The 16,781-nt window shown below is 50.2% G+C and overlaps 2 protein-coding genes and 1 long non-coding RNA gene across 6 annotated transcripts in view; 1 reads left to right on the top strand and 2 right to left on the bottom strand.

Moving 5' to 3' along the window:
- Window positions 1–16,781, bottom strand: part of NAXD (NAD(P)HX dehydratase) — an 84,216-nt gene that overhangs the window by 14,459 nt on the left and 52,976 nt on the right. The gene's annotated exons all lie outside the window — the stretch shown is intronic.
- On the bottom strand, window positions 2,840–9,719 carry LOC118916731 (uncharacterized). Its single transcript, XR_008994549.1, has 2 exons — window positions 8,096–9,719; window positions 2,840–4,208 (listed from the first exon to the last, which is right to left on the bottom strand). It is a non-coding gene; the product is annotated as an uncharacterized LOC118916731 (long non-coding RNA).
- Window positions 10,355–16,781, top strand: part of CARS2 (cysteinyl-tRNA synthetase 2, mitochondrial) — a 31,250-nt gene continuing 24,823 nt past the window's right edge. Inside the window, exons 1-3 of one of the 4 annotated variants that reach the window (XM_036893934.2) lie at window positions 10,355–10,592; window positions 10,913–10,963; window positions 13,995–14,112. In XM_036893934.2, coding sequence (XP_036749829.1) covers window positions 10,402–10,592; window positions 10,913–10,963; window positions 13,995–14,112 — 360 coding nt within the window. In that variant the 5' untranslated portion in view covers window positions 10,355–10,401. The remainder of the gene's footprint in view (window positions 10,593–10,912; window positions 10,964–13,994; window positions 14,113–16,781) is intronic. The other 3 variants (XM_036893937.2, XM_036893942.2, XM_036893943.2) reach the window with 3 other exon arrangements.

The raw sequence follows: 16,781 nt of genomic DNA, 5'->3' as shown, positions 1-16,781 counted from the left end.
CCCCGCAAAGGGCGGAAGTCCCGACCCTTTTCCGCCTGTGCCCTGGGATCCGCTTTTAAAGTCCTCTCCCCCACTTGGAGAGACCACCCAAGCCGGGGTGTGTCCTGGGGTCCCCCTCTGTGTCCTACCTGCTTCTCTCCCCCTCCCCCCGCTCCTCTCCCCGCCCTAAACTCCCGGATTTGGGCTTTCAGTACAGCCGCTACGCAGAAGTCTCGGTTTCCTAGACAACGGGCCGAGCGCGGGGCCGCCCCTTCCGGCGGGGACCACGCCTTTGTGGGCGTGGCGGCGCCCCGCCTTTGTCCTGCCGGCCGGGCAGCAGCCTCCGTGCGGCCGGTCGGGCCGAGGGCTGCGGCGGTCTGGTTCCCCCTCCGGGCCTGTGTGGGATCTCAGGCGTCCCTGCTGGCTCCAGGTCACCCGGCTTTCCCGGGCTACGCAGACCGGCGCCCGTAAACCGAGACCACTGGAGTGGAGTTCCCCAAATTGCTGTCTGTAATGGTAGAATGGGACCGATCCAGTTTTCATAAAGCAGACTATTATCCGCAGTGGCGCTCGTTCCAGCCGTTTGTGGGGCATTTTGTGATGCGGATGTCAGTGACCAAACTGAACTGTTTTGTCCTTAAAAATGGGTGGTTCATGAAGCAAAACTGAAGGAACAAAACAGCAGCGGACTCACAGACTCCAAGAAAGGACTAGCGGTTATCAAAGGGGAGGGGTGTGTGGGGGTGGGGAGGGAGGGAGAAGGACTGAGGGATACTATGATTGGCACACACGGTGCAGGGGGGGATCGTGGGGAAGACAGTGTGGCATCTTACTACACTAATGGGCAGTGACTGCAGTGGGGTGTGGGGGGACACTATAATATGAGTGAATGTTTATATAATATGAGTAACCACATTGTTTTTCATGTGTAACCTTCGTAAGAGTATATCAATAACACCTTAATAAAAACAAAAGGAAAGAAAAGGCAAATAAACCAAGACAATATTAGTGAATTTAAAAAAAAAGGTTGCTCACTTTGGACGGTGCTGCGGTGATGCAGGGGTTACACGTGGAAGTAAATGGATTTGATCTTCATTCAAATCCCCACATCCCCCGGGGAAATATTTGGGAAAATGGTTGCTATTTTACTGATGGATTCACACTTAAAGTCTTGGCCCAGTTTAAGGCAAAAAATGAGTAAAGTTTTGTTTCATACTACAAAATTTATTGGCCGACGACTTCAATACTATGATAAGTGGCAACAGAGATGGTCTATGGAATAGAGGGAACAGTTGAATAAAAATTATGCCTTTTCTCTTAACAGCATGTAAATAATTTTAAAGTACGGTATCAAGAAAGGCTCTTAAGTTCTTGCATTCATTGGTTCTGGAATGAGTAGTGTCTATCTGAATTTAAGAATAAAGGTTAGAAATAATTTATCCCTTCCAAAAATAATCAAACCGGAGTTTGACCTAGGTTATCTTCTTAAAAGTCATGTTTTTTCATGAACTTCACAGACATATGAAACAAAGAGGTGTCTTACTCATTCAACAAGAAATAGTTAATGAGTGCCTACCATGCCCTAGTGACTGTTCTATGCACTGGAGATTCAAGTAGTGAAATGAGCTTACATTGTATGAGACATTTAATTTATCCCTTGGGCTAAAAAAGAAAATATTTATTAGTTTCACAATGTTTTTTAAATATATACCAATAGTGTTATGGTTTTCTGAACAAGGTTAGAAGACCAACAACTAAAACATAATTAACTGTGATCATGCATTCTTAAATATGCCACTAAGGAAAAGTACTTACTTTTGAAGATACATTGAAGAATTTTGATTGTTCCAGATTTGCTCTTTGGAGAGTTGCAAAAATAGATTTTACATTTTTTTCTTAAATTATATTTCTAGTTTAACTGGAGATAATCAAACCTATGGGAGTGAAAGATAAGAGATGAACACAATTCTTCTGTTAGGCAGAAAGACAGAAATGAGCGGGATGAAAAGGAGAAAGGACCCCCCAAAGATGACTCAGGGAGTTGATCAAATAGAACCAGAAAGCCAGAAATGACTCAAAGAGTTAATCAGGTGAAGCCACAGGGTCCAAAAGTGACTCAGGAAATGTCCAGGGTCCCCCCAGATAAAAAATATCAGAGGCGCAAGCACAGCACAGCCCCTGTCCCCAATTCACCAATCAGAACAAGCCTAGAGAGCTGACCGCTGTCAATCAAGGACCTCTCTGCCCTGGCAAAACCTCGTAAAAGCCTCAGAATGAGCATCCACACCTCCGTGTCTCACCTTAGGCAGGCCCGCTCTGCTACTCTATGCAGAGTGTATTAAAACCAACTTTGCTTCCTTGACTTTGGTCTCTCATCTCACTGTTTCTGACTTCCCTGCGACACCGAGCCCTTTCCTTCCTAACACTTTGACTTTAGATGTGCTTAAAAAATACCCTAATACATCTATTTCTAACTGCCCCAAACAATGTGTTACCTTATCTAATCTACTTTGGATTTACAAAGTTTCACCTTGAAAGAAAATGTAATAGAACTACGTTTTTTATTGTCATTAAGGATTAAGAAATGGCATTCACAATATTTTGAAATCATTAATTTTAATACACTTCTTTGTTCTGCCCTAGATTGGGAGGAGTCACTTCAAATTAACAGGATTCTTTTTTTGGGTAATATGCTAATAAATATTCACAGTCATTTTTACTTTACCTTAATATTCAAGTGGCAGAAGGAATCCTATTTTAACCAATAATGGGTATGTGTATCATTGTTTTGTTACGGAAAATACTGAAAAAAACCTGGACTGGATCACCCACGGAAAAAACCAAGCGGCACTCGGAGGTCTTGGAGTGTTGAGGCTTTATTTCACACCGGCGGGCTCAGAGGGGAGTAATTTCCCAAAAAGTCTGAGCCCCGAACAAAGGAAAAGGGAGCAATTTATACCTTTCTGCTTCCTTATCTGTAACATTCCTACGTACACAGCAAGCGAGCAGGCAAGGGGGAGGGAGTTCAGGGAGCGAACCTTGGGACGCGGTGCTCGGCAGCACGGGGAAACCAGGGGAGTGTTCTTTTTATGTTTGGGTTGAGGAGGGGGCGAGGCAGAGGGGAGCCACCTCGTAAATTACTGTCCTTGTAGTGTTGTTTATGTTGAGGAGGGAGGGGTGCGACACAGAGTGGAGCCACCCGCTAGGTTGCTGTCCTTGTAAATTTTCCCTATCATTCCCCCCTCTGATGCCCCTTCAAACACTTCGTTTTAGGGGGCATCATCTCCTTGGCTTATGACAGGGTCGTAGTGGCTCCGCATATACATGAGCTGTATGGAGGAAATGCATTCCTCGATAAAGTTAACGAGCCAGTTAATACACAGAGTTCTACTAATAGTTTAAGGAACAGCAGAATCGCCGGCCCAGCACTGCCAAGTCAGAAGAGTTGTCAGCCATGGATTCTATTCAAATCATTCTTGGAACTAAGACTTTTTATTTTCTAACATTTTATTCCTATGCTGGATGTTTTTTTTACTTTGGCTAGATTACTCTTAACTATGCCAGACTTATTTGTATAAAAACAACAATCTTCTTTGAGGGCTACACATAAGCTTCCCTGTGACATGAACAGGAGGTCCAGTCTTCTACAATTTTGCAACACTTTAGCCAGGGAATCAGTCTGATCTGATCTTGCGGCTGAATCATGGTGGTTTCAAGCTGCTCTAAACCTTGATCAGCTTCCTCTGTTAGGGCATCAGGCCCTAAGTCTATTAGAGCTGCTGTGTCTACTGCAGCTGATCCGGCTCCACTGAGCCCGACCAGAGCAGGGATCAGTAAAGGGGCAGCTTGTTCCGGGGAAAGGAGGTAGCCCCCGTTAGCCCACTATGCACTTTATAACTTTTGTACAATTAAACATTACAGAGAGGTACTTTGGAAATGCAGGTTGAGACTTGGGTCCAGCTAAGAGAGACAGGTAAGCACAGTAAAACAATTTAAGATTACCCAATAGACAATAGAAAGAGCAACTTTTTGAGGAATAGTCCAGTCCAGGGGTGCAGCAGCACAAAGTCTAATGCCCAGAGTGCAGGTGTAGTCAGAGGGCAATCGTGGGATGCCGAGGCGCAGAGGATCTGGAGGTATGGCTGGGCCTCCTCCTGATGTGCTTCCTTGTCAGGGTGACAGGCTCCTTTCACTCAGGAATGACGGACCCCTGGAGTGACGCCTGCAACCTTGAGGGCAGTAGGAGTAGTTAGAACAATAATGTGGGGCCAGTCTACTGAGGTTTGAGGGGGTCTTCTTTCCAATCTTTAACTCAGACTGAGTCCCTAGCCTGGAAGGAATGTACTGGGGTTCTTTTGAGGGTGCGGTTCATTCGCTCTACTTTTCCTGAACTCTGTGGCCTGTATGCAGTGTGAAGTTTCTAGGTAATATTGAGGAATTTAGTTAACATTTGCACTACATCTGCTACAAAGTCAGACTCATTGTCACAGGATTGTGGATGGTAGGCCAAACCAGGACACAATTTCTTTCAGGAGGACTTTGGCTACCTCCCGGCTCTGTTCTGTGGTTGGGAAGGCTTCGCCCCAGTCAGAGAACGTACACACTGTCACTAGGAGGTATCTGAGTCCCCACGGCTGGACATCTGTGAAGTCCATCTCAAGGTCTTCAAAGGGGGCAACGCCCATTCTTTGGACACCAGGTGGGAGTCGTGGTGCAGACCGAGTATTATTTCTGGCACAAGTTACACACTGTCTACTCACCGCTCGGCACAGCGCTGGCAACTGGCTGATGTATTGCTTTTGAGGAGGGCCTCCAGGGCAGTTTTTCCCAGGTGGGTGAGCTGGTGGTATTTGCTGACTAGTTGCCTCCCGGTTGCAGTCGGGACAAAGATACGTCTGTCTGGCAACACCCACCATCCACTGTCAGTTAAAGTGGCTCCAGTCTTCCTCCTTTTCAGCGTACCTGGGTGGAGGGGCCTCTACCAGGGTGTTAGGGCCACAGCGAGGGAAGGAGCTCTCCCTGCCTCCTCACCGGCTGCTGCTGTGGCAGCTTCATCTGCTGCCCCATTTCCCTGTGCTGTAGGGTTGTTTTCTTTTTGATATTCTTTGCAATGCAGAATTGCTACCTTTATTATGTAGCGAAGAGACTGAAAGGCCTTTTCATATCTGGCAGGCCTAGGGCTGGTGCCTGTTCTGAAGCAGTTTTTATTTCCAGGAAGGCGGCTCTCTCCTCTTTTGTCCAGGCAGAGGCTTTCAGTCTGGCCCCCCAGGAGGTTGCAGAGGGGCCTTGCCATTGCTGAGAATCCGGAAATCTAGATTTTTGCAGAACCTGGGGCCCCTAGGAACTTTCGCATGCCCCCCCTCGTCCTGGGCTGGGGCAAGGAGTTAACGACCTTTTTCTTCTCTGGCCTTGGTGCCCCTTTCTCCCTGGGTGAGGAGGGAGCCTGAGTACCGGACTTGCTCCTGGCAGATTTGTGCCCTTTTTTATGAGGCTCGGTATCCTGAGTCTGACAGGAGTTGCAGGAGGGCCTTTGTGCCTTTTGCACAATTTTCCTGGGTGTCACTGCAAGGAGGAGGTCATCTACGTACTGCAGGAGGGCTCAGCATGTGGCATCTCTCGGAAAGCTGGCAAGGTCTGCAGCCAATGCCTCTCCAAAGAGGTTGAGTGAGTTCTTGAACTCTTGTGGAAGCCGCATCCATGTTAACTGCATCTGCGCCCTTATCTAGTTCAGTCCATTCAAAGGCAAATAAGAGCTGGCTTTGGGGGGCCAGACAGAGACGGAGAAAGGCATCTATATGTCTGTGCGAGTGAACTATTTGACAGACTCTGGGATCTGGCTGAGGAAGGTGTGCAGGTTTGGGACCACTGGGTGTAAAGAAACAGTGACTCTATTAATGGCTCACAGGTCTTGAACAGGCTGGTGCCCTCCTCCTGGCCTTTTGACTGGCAGAAGCAGGGTGTTCCAGGGCGACTGACACTCGATTAGAATGCCTGCCTCTCTGAGTCTGATCAGATGTTCCTGGACGCCTGCTCTCACCTCTTGTGAGAGGGGATACTGCCGCTGTGTTTGTGGCTCCAAGTGTAAGAATATAGTAATCTCTCTCTCTCTCTCTCTCTCTCTCTCTCTCTGTCCTGCTTTCTCTTTCGTGTCTCCTGAGTTGTCCTGGGTAAGCAGGGTCGCGGCGACATACCCTTTCACCGAGAATAGTTGCAGTTTTTTTCACTGAAGAGGGCTACAGGGAGAGTGTTATGCCCCTGTGTTAACTATGAAAGTCATGTTTTGGCCCCTCACTTTCATTCTGACCGTGGGCTCCCGGGGGCCGAGTGCGAGAGAGGCTGGTCCTTGTCAGTCCTTGTCTGCTCCTGCCAGGCTAAGGAACCTTTCTTCAAGGGGCTCTTCCGGGCAGCAACTGGGCTTTGGGGCTTTGCCTCGTTTGGGGCATTCATCTTTCTAATGCCTTCCCCCCCTCTTTTTTTTTTTTTTTTTACAGTAAGCACACTGGTCTCTGGCTAGGGGGGTCCTGGGCTTCCCCCCTCTAGGTGGCTGGCTTCTCTCTGCCTTCTGCCCATCCGTCTCTTTCAGGGCAGCTGCCAGGAAACTTGCCTTTTTATTTTTCTTTTTGCCTCTCTGTCGGCCTGAAATTCTCTGTTTAGATATTCTTTTTTTGGCAATTTCAGTCATCTTAGTGAAGCACTCAAGCTTTTGGAGCTTTCATCTGATGTCTGGGGCAGCTTGGGCTATGAATGTGGTGTTTACTATCTGCTGGCTCCCAGGTGACTCAGAGTTGAAAGGGGTGTAGATGCCATAAGTTTCACACAGTCTCTCATCATAGTCTCCAGGAGCCTCTTCTGGTTGTTGAGTGACTGAAAAAACTTTAGTCATGTTCATAGGCCTTTTGGACCCAGCTTCGATCTCCTGGAGGAGAGCGTCCTGATATCGGTGGATCTGGTGCTGTCCCTCAGGGGTGGTGAAGTCCCTCTTGGGGTGCTCCCCGGGAACAGCAATTTCAGCCTATGCACCCTGAACAAGGACCCCAGCTGCCTCCTCTCTTCTCTTGTGAACAGGGTACTGCTTTCAGGCCCTGCATCTCTTGCACTGGCATCTGAAGGGCATCTGCTCCCAGCTGAGGGTGCAGTCAGGCTGCTGGTCCAGGGAGAAGTGGGTTCACTGGTCTGGAGTTGGCAGGGAGGCTGACAGCGAGGAGGTATCAGGGACCAGGGGCTGGGTGCTGCCGGCCTTGGAGGCACATAATGCGGGGGCAATATTAGCTTTTTCTCTGGGTCACCAGTAAAAATGTGCAGAGGCTCAGGCTTCTGTTGTTTCTTTGCAGGCTTCCTTGTTGAGGCAACTAAGACCCTACCCTGCCCCTGCCTGTTGTTGCAAGTGAATCGCACCCAAGGGGGAAGGGTCTGGGCAACTCCTAACGGGGAGTCAGTGTATGGGAACTGATTAGGATGATCTGGATCTCTAGGGATGACCCGCCAGGCTCAGTGGATTGTTGGGACATCTAGGGTTCCTTCTGGAGGCCACCCTACACTAAAGGTTGGCAATACAGATTCACACAGGGTTTTCAACCTGCCAGGAATTAATTTTACTCTGTTGTTTTCTGAAAATCTCTTTCTGAAATTTTTGATCATAGTGTCAACGACTGTGGGTTTACTATGCCCTGATGCCATGACGTGTCCGTGGACGGTGCCGTGACAACAGACAAGGGAGGGGTGCCTCCTCTAGAGAGGAGACCAGCCAGATGCCCGTCCGTTCGTGCTCCTCGCGGAGACTTTGGCCAGCCTTGGCTAAGGTGCACCTGCATAAGTCCCAGGCCAGGTCAGCCGAAGCTGAATCACCGATACGCCGTGCCGGCTGGCCGCGAAAGCGGATGAGGGCCCACTCAGATTCCGTAGCGCAGGCCGTGGAATCACAGATTCAGTGCAGACTGAATGACTTCAGCCGCCCTGCACACTCACTCACACACACACCCAGACAGACCAGAGTTTAAACATTCCCCCCTGGGAATGTCTACCTGTGAGACTTCTAATAAGTCTCCCGGGAGGTGATCAGGCTCCCCTTCCACCCCAACGGGTGGGACTGGCTGGGTCAGGGGCCCCGGGGCCTTACCGGATTCAGTGTCAGAACCAGGTCCTCACCTGCCAAGCCTGCTTGAGTCCCGCGGGAACAGCGGAGCGGGGCTGGCCCAGGGCGACCGGGTGGGAGACTGCCGAGGGGTCAGGCAGGGCGCGCCTTCTCCGTTGCGATCTCCTGTTCCTTCACCGCCCCGCCATTGCCCCAAACCGGTGGCAACAAAGGGCCAGCGCGGTTGGGTTTCCCGGTGAGGGAACCAAATGTTACGGAAAATACTGAAAAAAAACCTGGACTGGATCACCCACGGAAAAAACCAAGCGGCACTCGGAGGTCTAGGAGTGTTGAGGCTTTATTTCACACTGGCAGGCTCAGAGGGGAGTAATCTCCCAAAAAGTCTGAGCCCGGAACAAAGGAAAAGAGCAATTTATACCTTTCTGCTTCCTTATCTGTAACATTCCTACGTACACAGCAAGCGGGCAGGCAAGGGGGAGGGAGTTCAGGGAGCGAACCTTGGGACGCGGTGCTCGGCAGCACGGGGAAACCAGGGGAGTGTTCTTTTTTTTGTTTGGGTTGAGGAGGGGGCGAGGCAGAGGGGAGCCACCTCGTAAATTACTGTCCTTGTAGTGTTGTTTATGTTAAGGAGGGAGGGGTGCGACACAGAGTGGAGCCACCCGCTAGGTTGCTGTCCTTGTAAATTTTCCGTTTTAATGATGCTCAGAAGATGGAAGAAAAGGTAGAACTGCTGCCAGTCAAGGGCTGAACACATTACAGGACTAGTTTTCTGAAGGCAGAAGATGCAGGATTTGGTCTTCAGTATTACTGAATCTGTTTTCAAAACGTATCTTTTCCTTGAATTCTATGTGTTCTCAGAAATTGCCTTTTGTTCTTTTTCTTATTTTACTGGCACAGCTATTATCTGGGTCAGAGCTTTCCCTATCAGATATTTTACTGCCCATATTTCCTCCCACCTGCAAAAATAGGTGAATTTCATCAGACGTGAATTCAGCAACCCTTCTATGAATTTAGTGCTGGATACAGTAAGAATGTTCAGAAGAGTTTATAGTATAAAGTACTCAGGTGGAGAAATATACATACTGTCTTAGAAACAAGAGACAACTACAATATAACATCAAGATAAGTATGCAGGCAATATAGGAAGGGATAATATACTCCAGTAGAACTTTGAATAGTCAGGGAGCACATGCTTACCATTGATATAGTCGTCTCCTAATTCTTAACAACAGGTTCTAACATTTTATTTTTGTGCACTACAACATAGACTCCAGTTTAGCTTGAAACAGAACTGCAGAACTGCACTATAGAGATCTTGAAAAAAAGTATTTAAAGTGTAGGAACATACCGGTGTGTAGGCATTTGCTTTTCAATAGAAGGACCAAAACCAACCACACACACAATACACAAAGAACTGAGGAAGCTCTTTGCTGTTTAAGGCTGCAGAAGCAAAGGGGCTTTCTTTCTGAGACTGTTTTGCAAGATGTCAACAGGGGAACGTTTATCGACACAATTTGAACGTAACTTCAAGAGAATCTACCGTTTAAAAATCCAATTGAAACCTCAACTCAGAATGTTCGTTCTCAGGAGACCGGAATATGTACTTTCAACCTTGAAATGAATCTCAAGCTGGTATTTCTTACTACGCTTACTTGATGAATGGGTGGTTTCGTAGCAAGTGTGCCGGCATGCAAACGTGTGTGTGTGTGTTGGGGTGCAAACGTAGCGCGCGTGTGTGTGTGTGTGTTGGGGTGCAAACGTAGCGTGTGTTGTATGGGGGCGCAAATCTGCCGTGTGCTGTGTTGGGGTGCACACGAGACGTATTCCACGAGCGGACGAGGAGCCGGCACCGGGGCCCGCAAGGTGAAAACCAGCTCGCGGCGGCCTCCCGCGCCACCGCGGGGGTGGGCGGGTATTCGGAGCGCGTCAGCACAGATGTGCCTTGCGACCGCCGCTTACGAACCAACGCACCCCTCCCTCTGGCCTCGGGATGCGGCCCGCTCTTCCCCGCGGAGTGGCGGACTCTACGTGGTGGGAGGGAGGCGCGGCTGCAGATTCCTAACGCCTCTTCCCGGACTGGCCGCGTCGGCAGCGTCCCCTGCCGGAGTGGACGGGGCTCTGGCAGACATCCTTCCGGTTTAGGCTGGTATGGGTGGGCGGGGCATGACAGACCTCTTTCCGGTCAGGGCGGGGACAGACTCTGTCCTCTTCCGGAGTGAGCGGCCTACGTCCGGTTTGGGCGGGACCGGGGCGGGACCTCTTTCTGGTGGGCGGGGCGCGGTGAGCCTCCAGAGCGCGTGCGCCCTGCTCCGAGCTGCTCGTGGGCGGCCATGCTGCGGACCCGCGTGCCCCGCGGGAGCGCCCGAGTGCTCCGGGCGGCGCTCGGCCTGGGGTCGGGGCCGCGGCCGCGCAGGCAGCGCTGGCTTCAGCCTGCGGGCTACGACACGGGCGTCAAAGTGTACAACAGCCTCACTCGGAGGAAGGACCCCTTGATCGTGGGCAGCGCGGACGGCGCCTCCTGGTAGTCCCGGGGATTGGGGATGTGGGGCGGGAAGGACTGTGGACACGCGTTTCCGAGGACGGGGCTCGGTGTTGAAAGAGGCGTTGGTTCTGAAAAGAAAAGCATTAGTGACAAAATACTTTTGAAGACGCGGTGTAATTACAGTGATTGACAGGGCTTGGCTGTGAATTTAGCGATTCAACGAAGAGAATCCCGGCTATGCATTCCCCAAAAGTGGTTACTTAAAAAAAAAAAAACAAGGCTGATCCGGTAAACGTAACCGAGAACGTGGTGTACTTGCGTGCAAACATATCTCATGGTGGATTTTAAATTGTTCCCAGGTATAGCTGTGGACCCACTGTCTACGATCATGCACACCTTGGCCACGCTTGGTGAGTGCCCCGAATTTGAATTTTTACCCTCCAGGAGACCATTGATTTTGGAAAGACTTTTGCAGGTTTTTTCTATCTTTCAAGTGGCAACTGCAGAACACTTAAGTAATTACTATATTCCAAGTACTGTGGGAGGCAGCATTCTAAGCTCTTACAACCCATTTCACAGGCGAGGAACCCCAGGGAGGCAGTGAAGAGCAGTGTGGAATGACCCCTTTAGAATTAGGTGTTTCTTGATGAGTTTAGTGTGATGAGGTCTTTCCAGGGGCCCTGAAGTCAGCTGGTCAGGAGTTTTTTCTTGCCTCTACCATTTTTATTCCCAATTTTGGTCGAACTACTTTATTGCTTTGAACCTCGGTTTTTTCAACTTTGAGATGGAATGATAATAGTCTCCATCTTTTGGAACTTAACAGTTCTGTGAAGTCATGCCCGTACAGTGCCGCTTAACACAGAACCTGAGGTGTGACCTGGGGAGACTCAGTGAGGAGGAGGAGGCAACACTGTTAGGACCGGGTGGGGCCTAGTGTAGCTCACTTTCGATGCTTCCCCTTTCTGCCTCTTAACTGTGATCTGCACTGCCTCCTACATTTGTCAGAATTACCACTTTTCTGAGCATTTTACATGTTCTCTTGTACGTCTGCTAAATTTGTTATTCTCCAGACCTAGGCCAAAAGGAAAAAGCTCCGTTTACCCAGTACTCTTTTCACAAAATTGTAATTCACCCAGCAAGATCAGAACATTTTTTGTGTTTTGTTACAATACATGGGCTAGGAATCATTCTTCCTTCCCTTTGGGATAACTTACCATCAATTGTAAAAAGTGTATTTTGACCCTTTTACTACAGTATATAGGTATGTATGGAAAATGATTACAGATAAAATCTCACAACCTGGAAACCTCTCCACAAAGGCAGAAGAGAAAGAAAATTTTATCGTTGAATAATCATTAAACCAGAATGGGATGTAGTCACAGGCAGCCCGCTAAAACGATGGCCAAGACAGGAAGGAGTCTCACTCTTTTCTCGAGCTAAGTGGATACAAGTCACTGGCTCAGGCAGGGTTTGCAACGTGGAGTGGGGACCAGTTGAGCCCTTGGGTGAGAGAGCATTACCTTCCTTGGTGACTTCATTTCAGAGATGGCTTCCAGATCCTTGAAGTTTCCTGAGTTGTGAGACTGACAAGAGGCTTATTTCACCATTGAAAACATTTACATACATTTTAAAAGGACTGAGGAAATTCTGAAATTAAGGGGGAGAGGGGAGAGTCTCTTTCCTCATCTTCGGACTTGGAGAATCAAGCTTCGCAGTGATCACCTGCATTTGTCCTTACAAATAGAGCAAAGAGTACAAGCCCTAAGAGTACCGCTGATGAATGTCCACAGCTCTTAGCTGGGGAAACAGAATGTTACCAGCACACAGAAGGCATCTCTGCAATCCTTTCCTCACGGCCGCCCCTGCGCCCACTCGGATAACCACCATGGAAGTGTTGCTTGTGAATGGGACCCATTCCTCAGAAGAGTCACGCAGGTCCTGATGCCCCCAAGAGCAGAGAGCCTAAGTCCCCCACGATTCTGGACACGTGTGAAGCCTCAAGGGCAGGGGCGGCCAGGCATGGCCCCTCTGCCCCTGAGTAGAGTTCAGAGTCCCGAGGACACCTGCGTGGTTCTGAAGGACTGTCCCTCCTTACTCTCCAGGTGCTCGCCACGTAGCCACACTAGCCTCTCTTTTAAAAAGATACGCACTTTTTTAACACACACAGATAGCATGTGCTTGTGTGCATGTTCTACATGCTTGACGAACACCAGCCAACAGAATCCTAGCAACACTAGGTGGTGGGGCTGTTATCCTCAAATTTACAAAAAAAATTACAGCACGATGCCGAGAATGACAGCCCCAGCCCAGGTCCCACAGTGGGGCAGAGATGGCCGACAGCCTGGCTGGGTGCTGGGCTCCCCCCCACCCGGCCCCGTGCCCTGTCGGCGGTGCACGTGGAACGGACCCTGGGGAGCAGCCTGCGCGCAGCAGCTCAGCGCCTTGCAGCCCCTGAGCTCCCCTGGGCAAGCATGTGACTCTGGTCTTGTTTCACTTTGTTTTGGGTTCCTGTTAACTGTCTCAGATCTTATTTCTGTAGAGTCTTTCCCAACTCACCGTGACTGAGGGGCCTAGTGATGGTAGTGGAGGTAACAGCCCCCACCGGCTGGAGCGCGTGCCCAGCCTCTGGGCGGCAGCCTGTGGGACCGCGGGTCCGCCCCGTCTGTGAATGAGCCGCCTGAGCTGCAGAGGCTCAGCTCTCGGCAGGGAGCCTCAGGGCTCGTTTGGTCACTAGAATCAAGATTTGGGCCCAGCTGGGTTTGGGGTGGACACAAAATCAAGGCTCGTTTTCAAGGGACAATGATTCATGAACTCAGATTGGTCGTGTGGATGACAGATGAGCGACAGATTAGCTGACCTTGAGTTTTTTGAGGTTGCTTCAATGGGAAATGAGATACGTGAGATTTTAGATGGATCTTAATGGATTTGAAGCCCTTTTGGTTTTACAAGTCCGAGTGGCGTCTGTGACTAAGCTGGTGTGTGCACATTCCCCCACGGGGACACATTTTTCAGGGGTGATCTCGTACAGCTTGAGTAGGCATGTGCTTCTCTTTATTTGTTGTCACTTGGTTCTGTTTTGTCATACGAAACGCGGTCATTCCAGGACATGAACAAAAATGGTAAAAGCCTTCAGCATTTTAACCAGTGAGATTGTGTTACACATGAACTTTGTGTATGATTAAGTAGATGTAAACTCACTTAGACAATAGCTCTCAAATTTAAAATGCTAATATTGTATCCTGAAGTTGAGGCCATACCTTGGTTGATTTGCTGAGAGGCCCCCTGTGGCCTGTCAGTAAAATGCTTTTTCTTTTCTAGCTGCCCCGGAGCTGTCAGTGTCACATTTGAAGTTACGCAGCCGCATGTAAGAAGGAATGCATTTGTTTTAAAGATCACGATGACTTGCTGTATTAAAGACGCCCTGACGTTTTGTTCTTGCAGCTCGTACGTTAGATTCGACATAATTCGAAGGATCCTCACCAGGGTTTTCGGATGCAGCGTCGTCATGGTGATGGGAATCACAGACGTGGATGACAAGATAATCAAGAGGGCCGGCGAGGTAAGCACGGGCGGCAGTGACGGCGACCTGAGCGGGGTCTGCCCGTGTGACAGTGTTCCTAGGTGTCTCACGAGCCCCTTGTCTTGCTGTGCACCCGTGGCTGAAGGAGTGTGTTTTGACAGACTGTCAGAGAAGTCTCTTTGCTCTGTTAGAGGACGTTAAGGTCTGTGTGGCTTGGGGCCCCGACGCCGCTGGTGCGCCGTGTTGCTCTGGCTTGGTGTCTGGGTGGCTCCGTGACCCTGTGCCCGGCTGCTCAGCCTCCACGGGAAGGCCCCCGTCACAGGGGAGGTCAAGGCTGCTTTGGGGCTAGGGAAATAGCTCGGGAGGTTTCATTTTCTCTTTTGTTAAATGAATAGGGCATTTCTCTTATCTTACACAGCATTTAGAGGAAGTTTTTTGGGGAAAACTTTAACTGGGGGATTAAATCATATTTATATTTTTAAAAGTCTGATTTCAAAGTTCATGTCTTCTGCTTTTTATAATTAGGAGCTTTAATGATTATCCTTAAAGATCCCTAAAGATTTCTAATTTATTAAATTATCCAATTTACAGGAATACCTATGTTGAGTGCTTTACATTCTTGTAATTTTTTTAAATGTATGTAAATATGTATAATACTTTTTAAGAAAACCTGTTTATATTGTAAGGTCTGCTTTTTTATGTTCTTAAATATTCTTGAACATTTTAAATAGCTTTATAATGTTCTGCCACATGGACACAGCCTCATTTGCCAGCCTTATTTCTGCACTCCTCGGTTATTTCAGGATTCTGCTGTTCTCTCAGGTTTTTCCCTAGAAACCACATCTCCTGGTCTACAATTGAGCAGATTCCAGTGATGACTGGATAGCATTCCACCCAGGAGCTATTCAGTGGCCCGTCACTGACCACTTGGGTTGTTTCTGGCTGTTAAAAACAATGCTGTTAGGAATACCTTCCTTTCCCTTCTGTCTTGTTTCCTTAAAAATTTTTCCCAAAGTGGAATTCCTGGTCAAAGGAGTTTATTTGGGTAGTTTCATCCTCCTAAAGTTGATCATTTTAGAGACAGGCTCCTGGCAGAGCTGAAGGTCGGTCCCAGCTTTAAGTACTCCTTGCGTCTCCAGCGCCTGGGGCCTCCTGTCTCCGTCGCGTCGGGCGCTCGGTCTGGGTGCCGCGCTCCCTCACAGTGGGCTCGACTTCGGTCCGCAGTTGGCCCTTCCTTGCCTGGCTTCGTGGCAGCCCAGCCAAGGACGACACTTCCCACTTGCACAGTGTGTGTCTGGTGAGGCAGACAGACCCACAGACAGATGCTCTGTATGGAACATGGTTTATTTGTAAGCCAAGGTCGCGGATGCCTCTAGGCTCCCTGGAATTCCGAAATGACTTACTGGAGGAGGTGAGGCCACATAGGATCTCAGGCATTAGGAAGGGGCTGATGCATGAAGGGAGAGCCGGGGGTTCTTGGCAGAGGAGACAAGAGAGGCCCCTGAGGGGCGTGTTCTCGTGGTAGCCGGTGATTCTGATGTTAAGGAACACTTGGCAGGTGCCCGGGGAAGGGGTGCCGGCCGGGGAAGGGGTGCCGTCTGGGGGAGGGGTGCCGGCCGGGGAAGTTGAGAGGTTGTATTGAGGACTGGGCATTTGTTCATGGGTTCACAGGACATGCTGGAAGGGGTCAGCTTGATCCAGTGGAAACGGTTCACTTGGGGCGGGGGACACAGTAGAGACAGGCCGCTGGGAGGGGTCAGCCCTGCCGTGAGTGGGGGCGTGCTGGAGGTGCCTAACGACACGCTGACCAACAGGGATGCAGAGACTGGACTCAGTGAGCTCAGGGCTGTGGGCGATGACAAATACATCCCTGGCCTTTGTCCCCGACTCCCCGGCGCACAGCTCCGGAAATCCCAGGGCTCTCTGGTGTCTTCCGTGTGCCAAGAGGTGACGGCTGTGGGCAGCGTCAGGACCAGAGGTGGTGCCAGAAGGACCAGCCGCCGCCACCTGGGAGGGGAGAGGGCCTGAGGCTGAGTCCATCACCATTGGCCAGTGACTGAATCGAGCTTCCTAAGTACTGAAGCCTCCCTAAAGCCCCCAAACGACACCGAGCACAGGGAGGTCCTGGGAGGGGCGTGCCTGCAGAGGGCACGGGAGCCCTCCCTCCTGTACTCGCCCTGGGCAGCTCGTCCAGCTAGGGGTTCCCGAGCTGTGTCCTTTCGAATCTGGTAACAGTAAGTGGGTGCTTCCCTGAGTCCTGACACTCATCTCCCAAATCCCCAGATGCGGTCAGTGGGCAGAAGTGTGAGTAGCCGGGGGACCCCACTGTGGCTGGCATCTGAAATGGGGACTGTCTTGTGGGCCTGAGTCCCTAGCCTGTGGGTCTGCGCTGCCCTGGGGAGTTAGCTCAGAACAGGCTGGGATTGTAGGACACCCAGCCGGAGCTGGAGAACGGCAGTAGTTGGTGCTGGAAAAGACGCCACACGACTGGTGCCAGAGACAAGCCCCGTGGGCTGGAGGGGGGACTGGGCGGGGCTGCTGGCGGTTCTCCCTGGTGGTGGCGGTCAGGCCGTTGTCGCCATCTGCTGCTGTCACTGTTCCGTGTCTAAGCCCCCCATGGGGTTAGGGGTCCACCCTGGTCCAGCCCCCTAAGGCCTTGGAGGCGAGGTTGGGAGGTGCTAACCTGGCCAGGGGGCAGCAGGTGAGGG

This window comes from Manis pentadactyla, chromosome 17, assembly GCF_030020395.1.
Source record: "Manis pentadactyla isolate mManPen7 chromosome 17, mManPen7.hap1, whole genome shotgun sequence".
NCBI lineage: Eukaryota > Metazoa > Chordata > Mammalia > Pholidota > Manidae > Manis > Manis pentadactyla.
The sequence above is the reverse complement of the archived record's forward strand: the minus strand, read 5'-3'. Positions and strand labels throughout refer to the sequence as shown.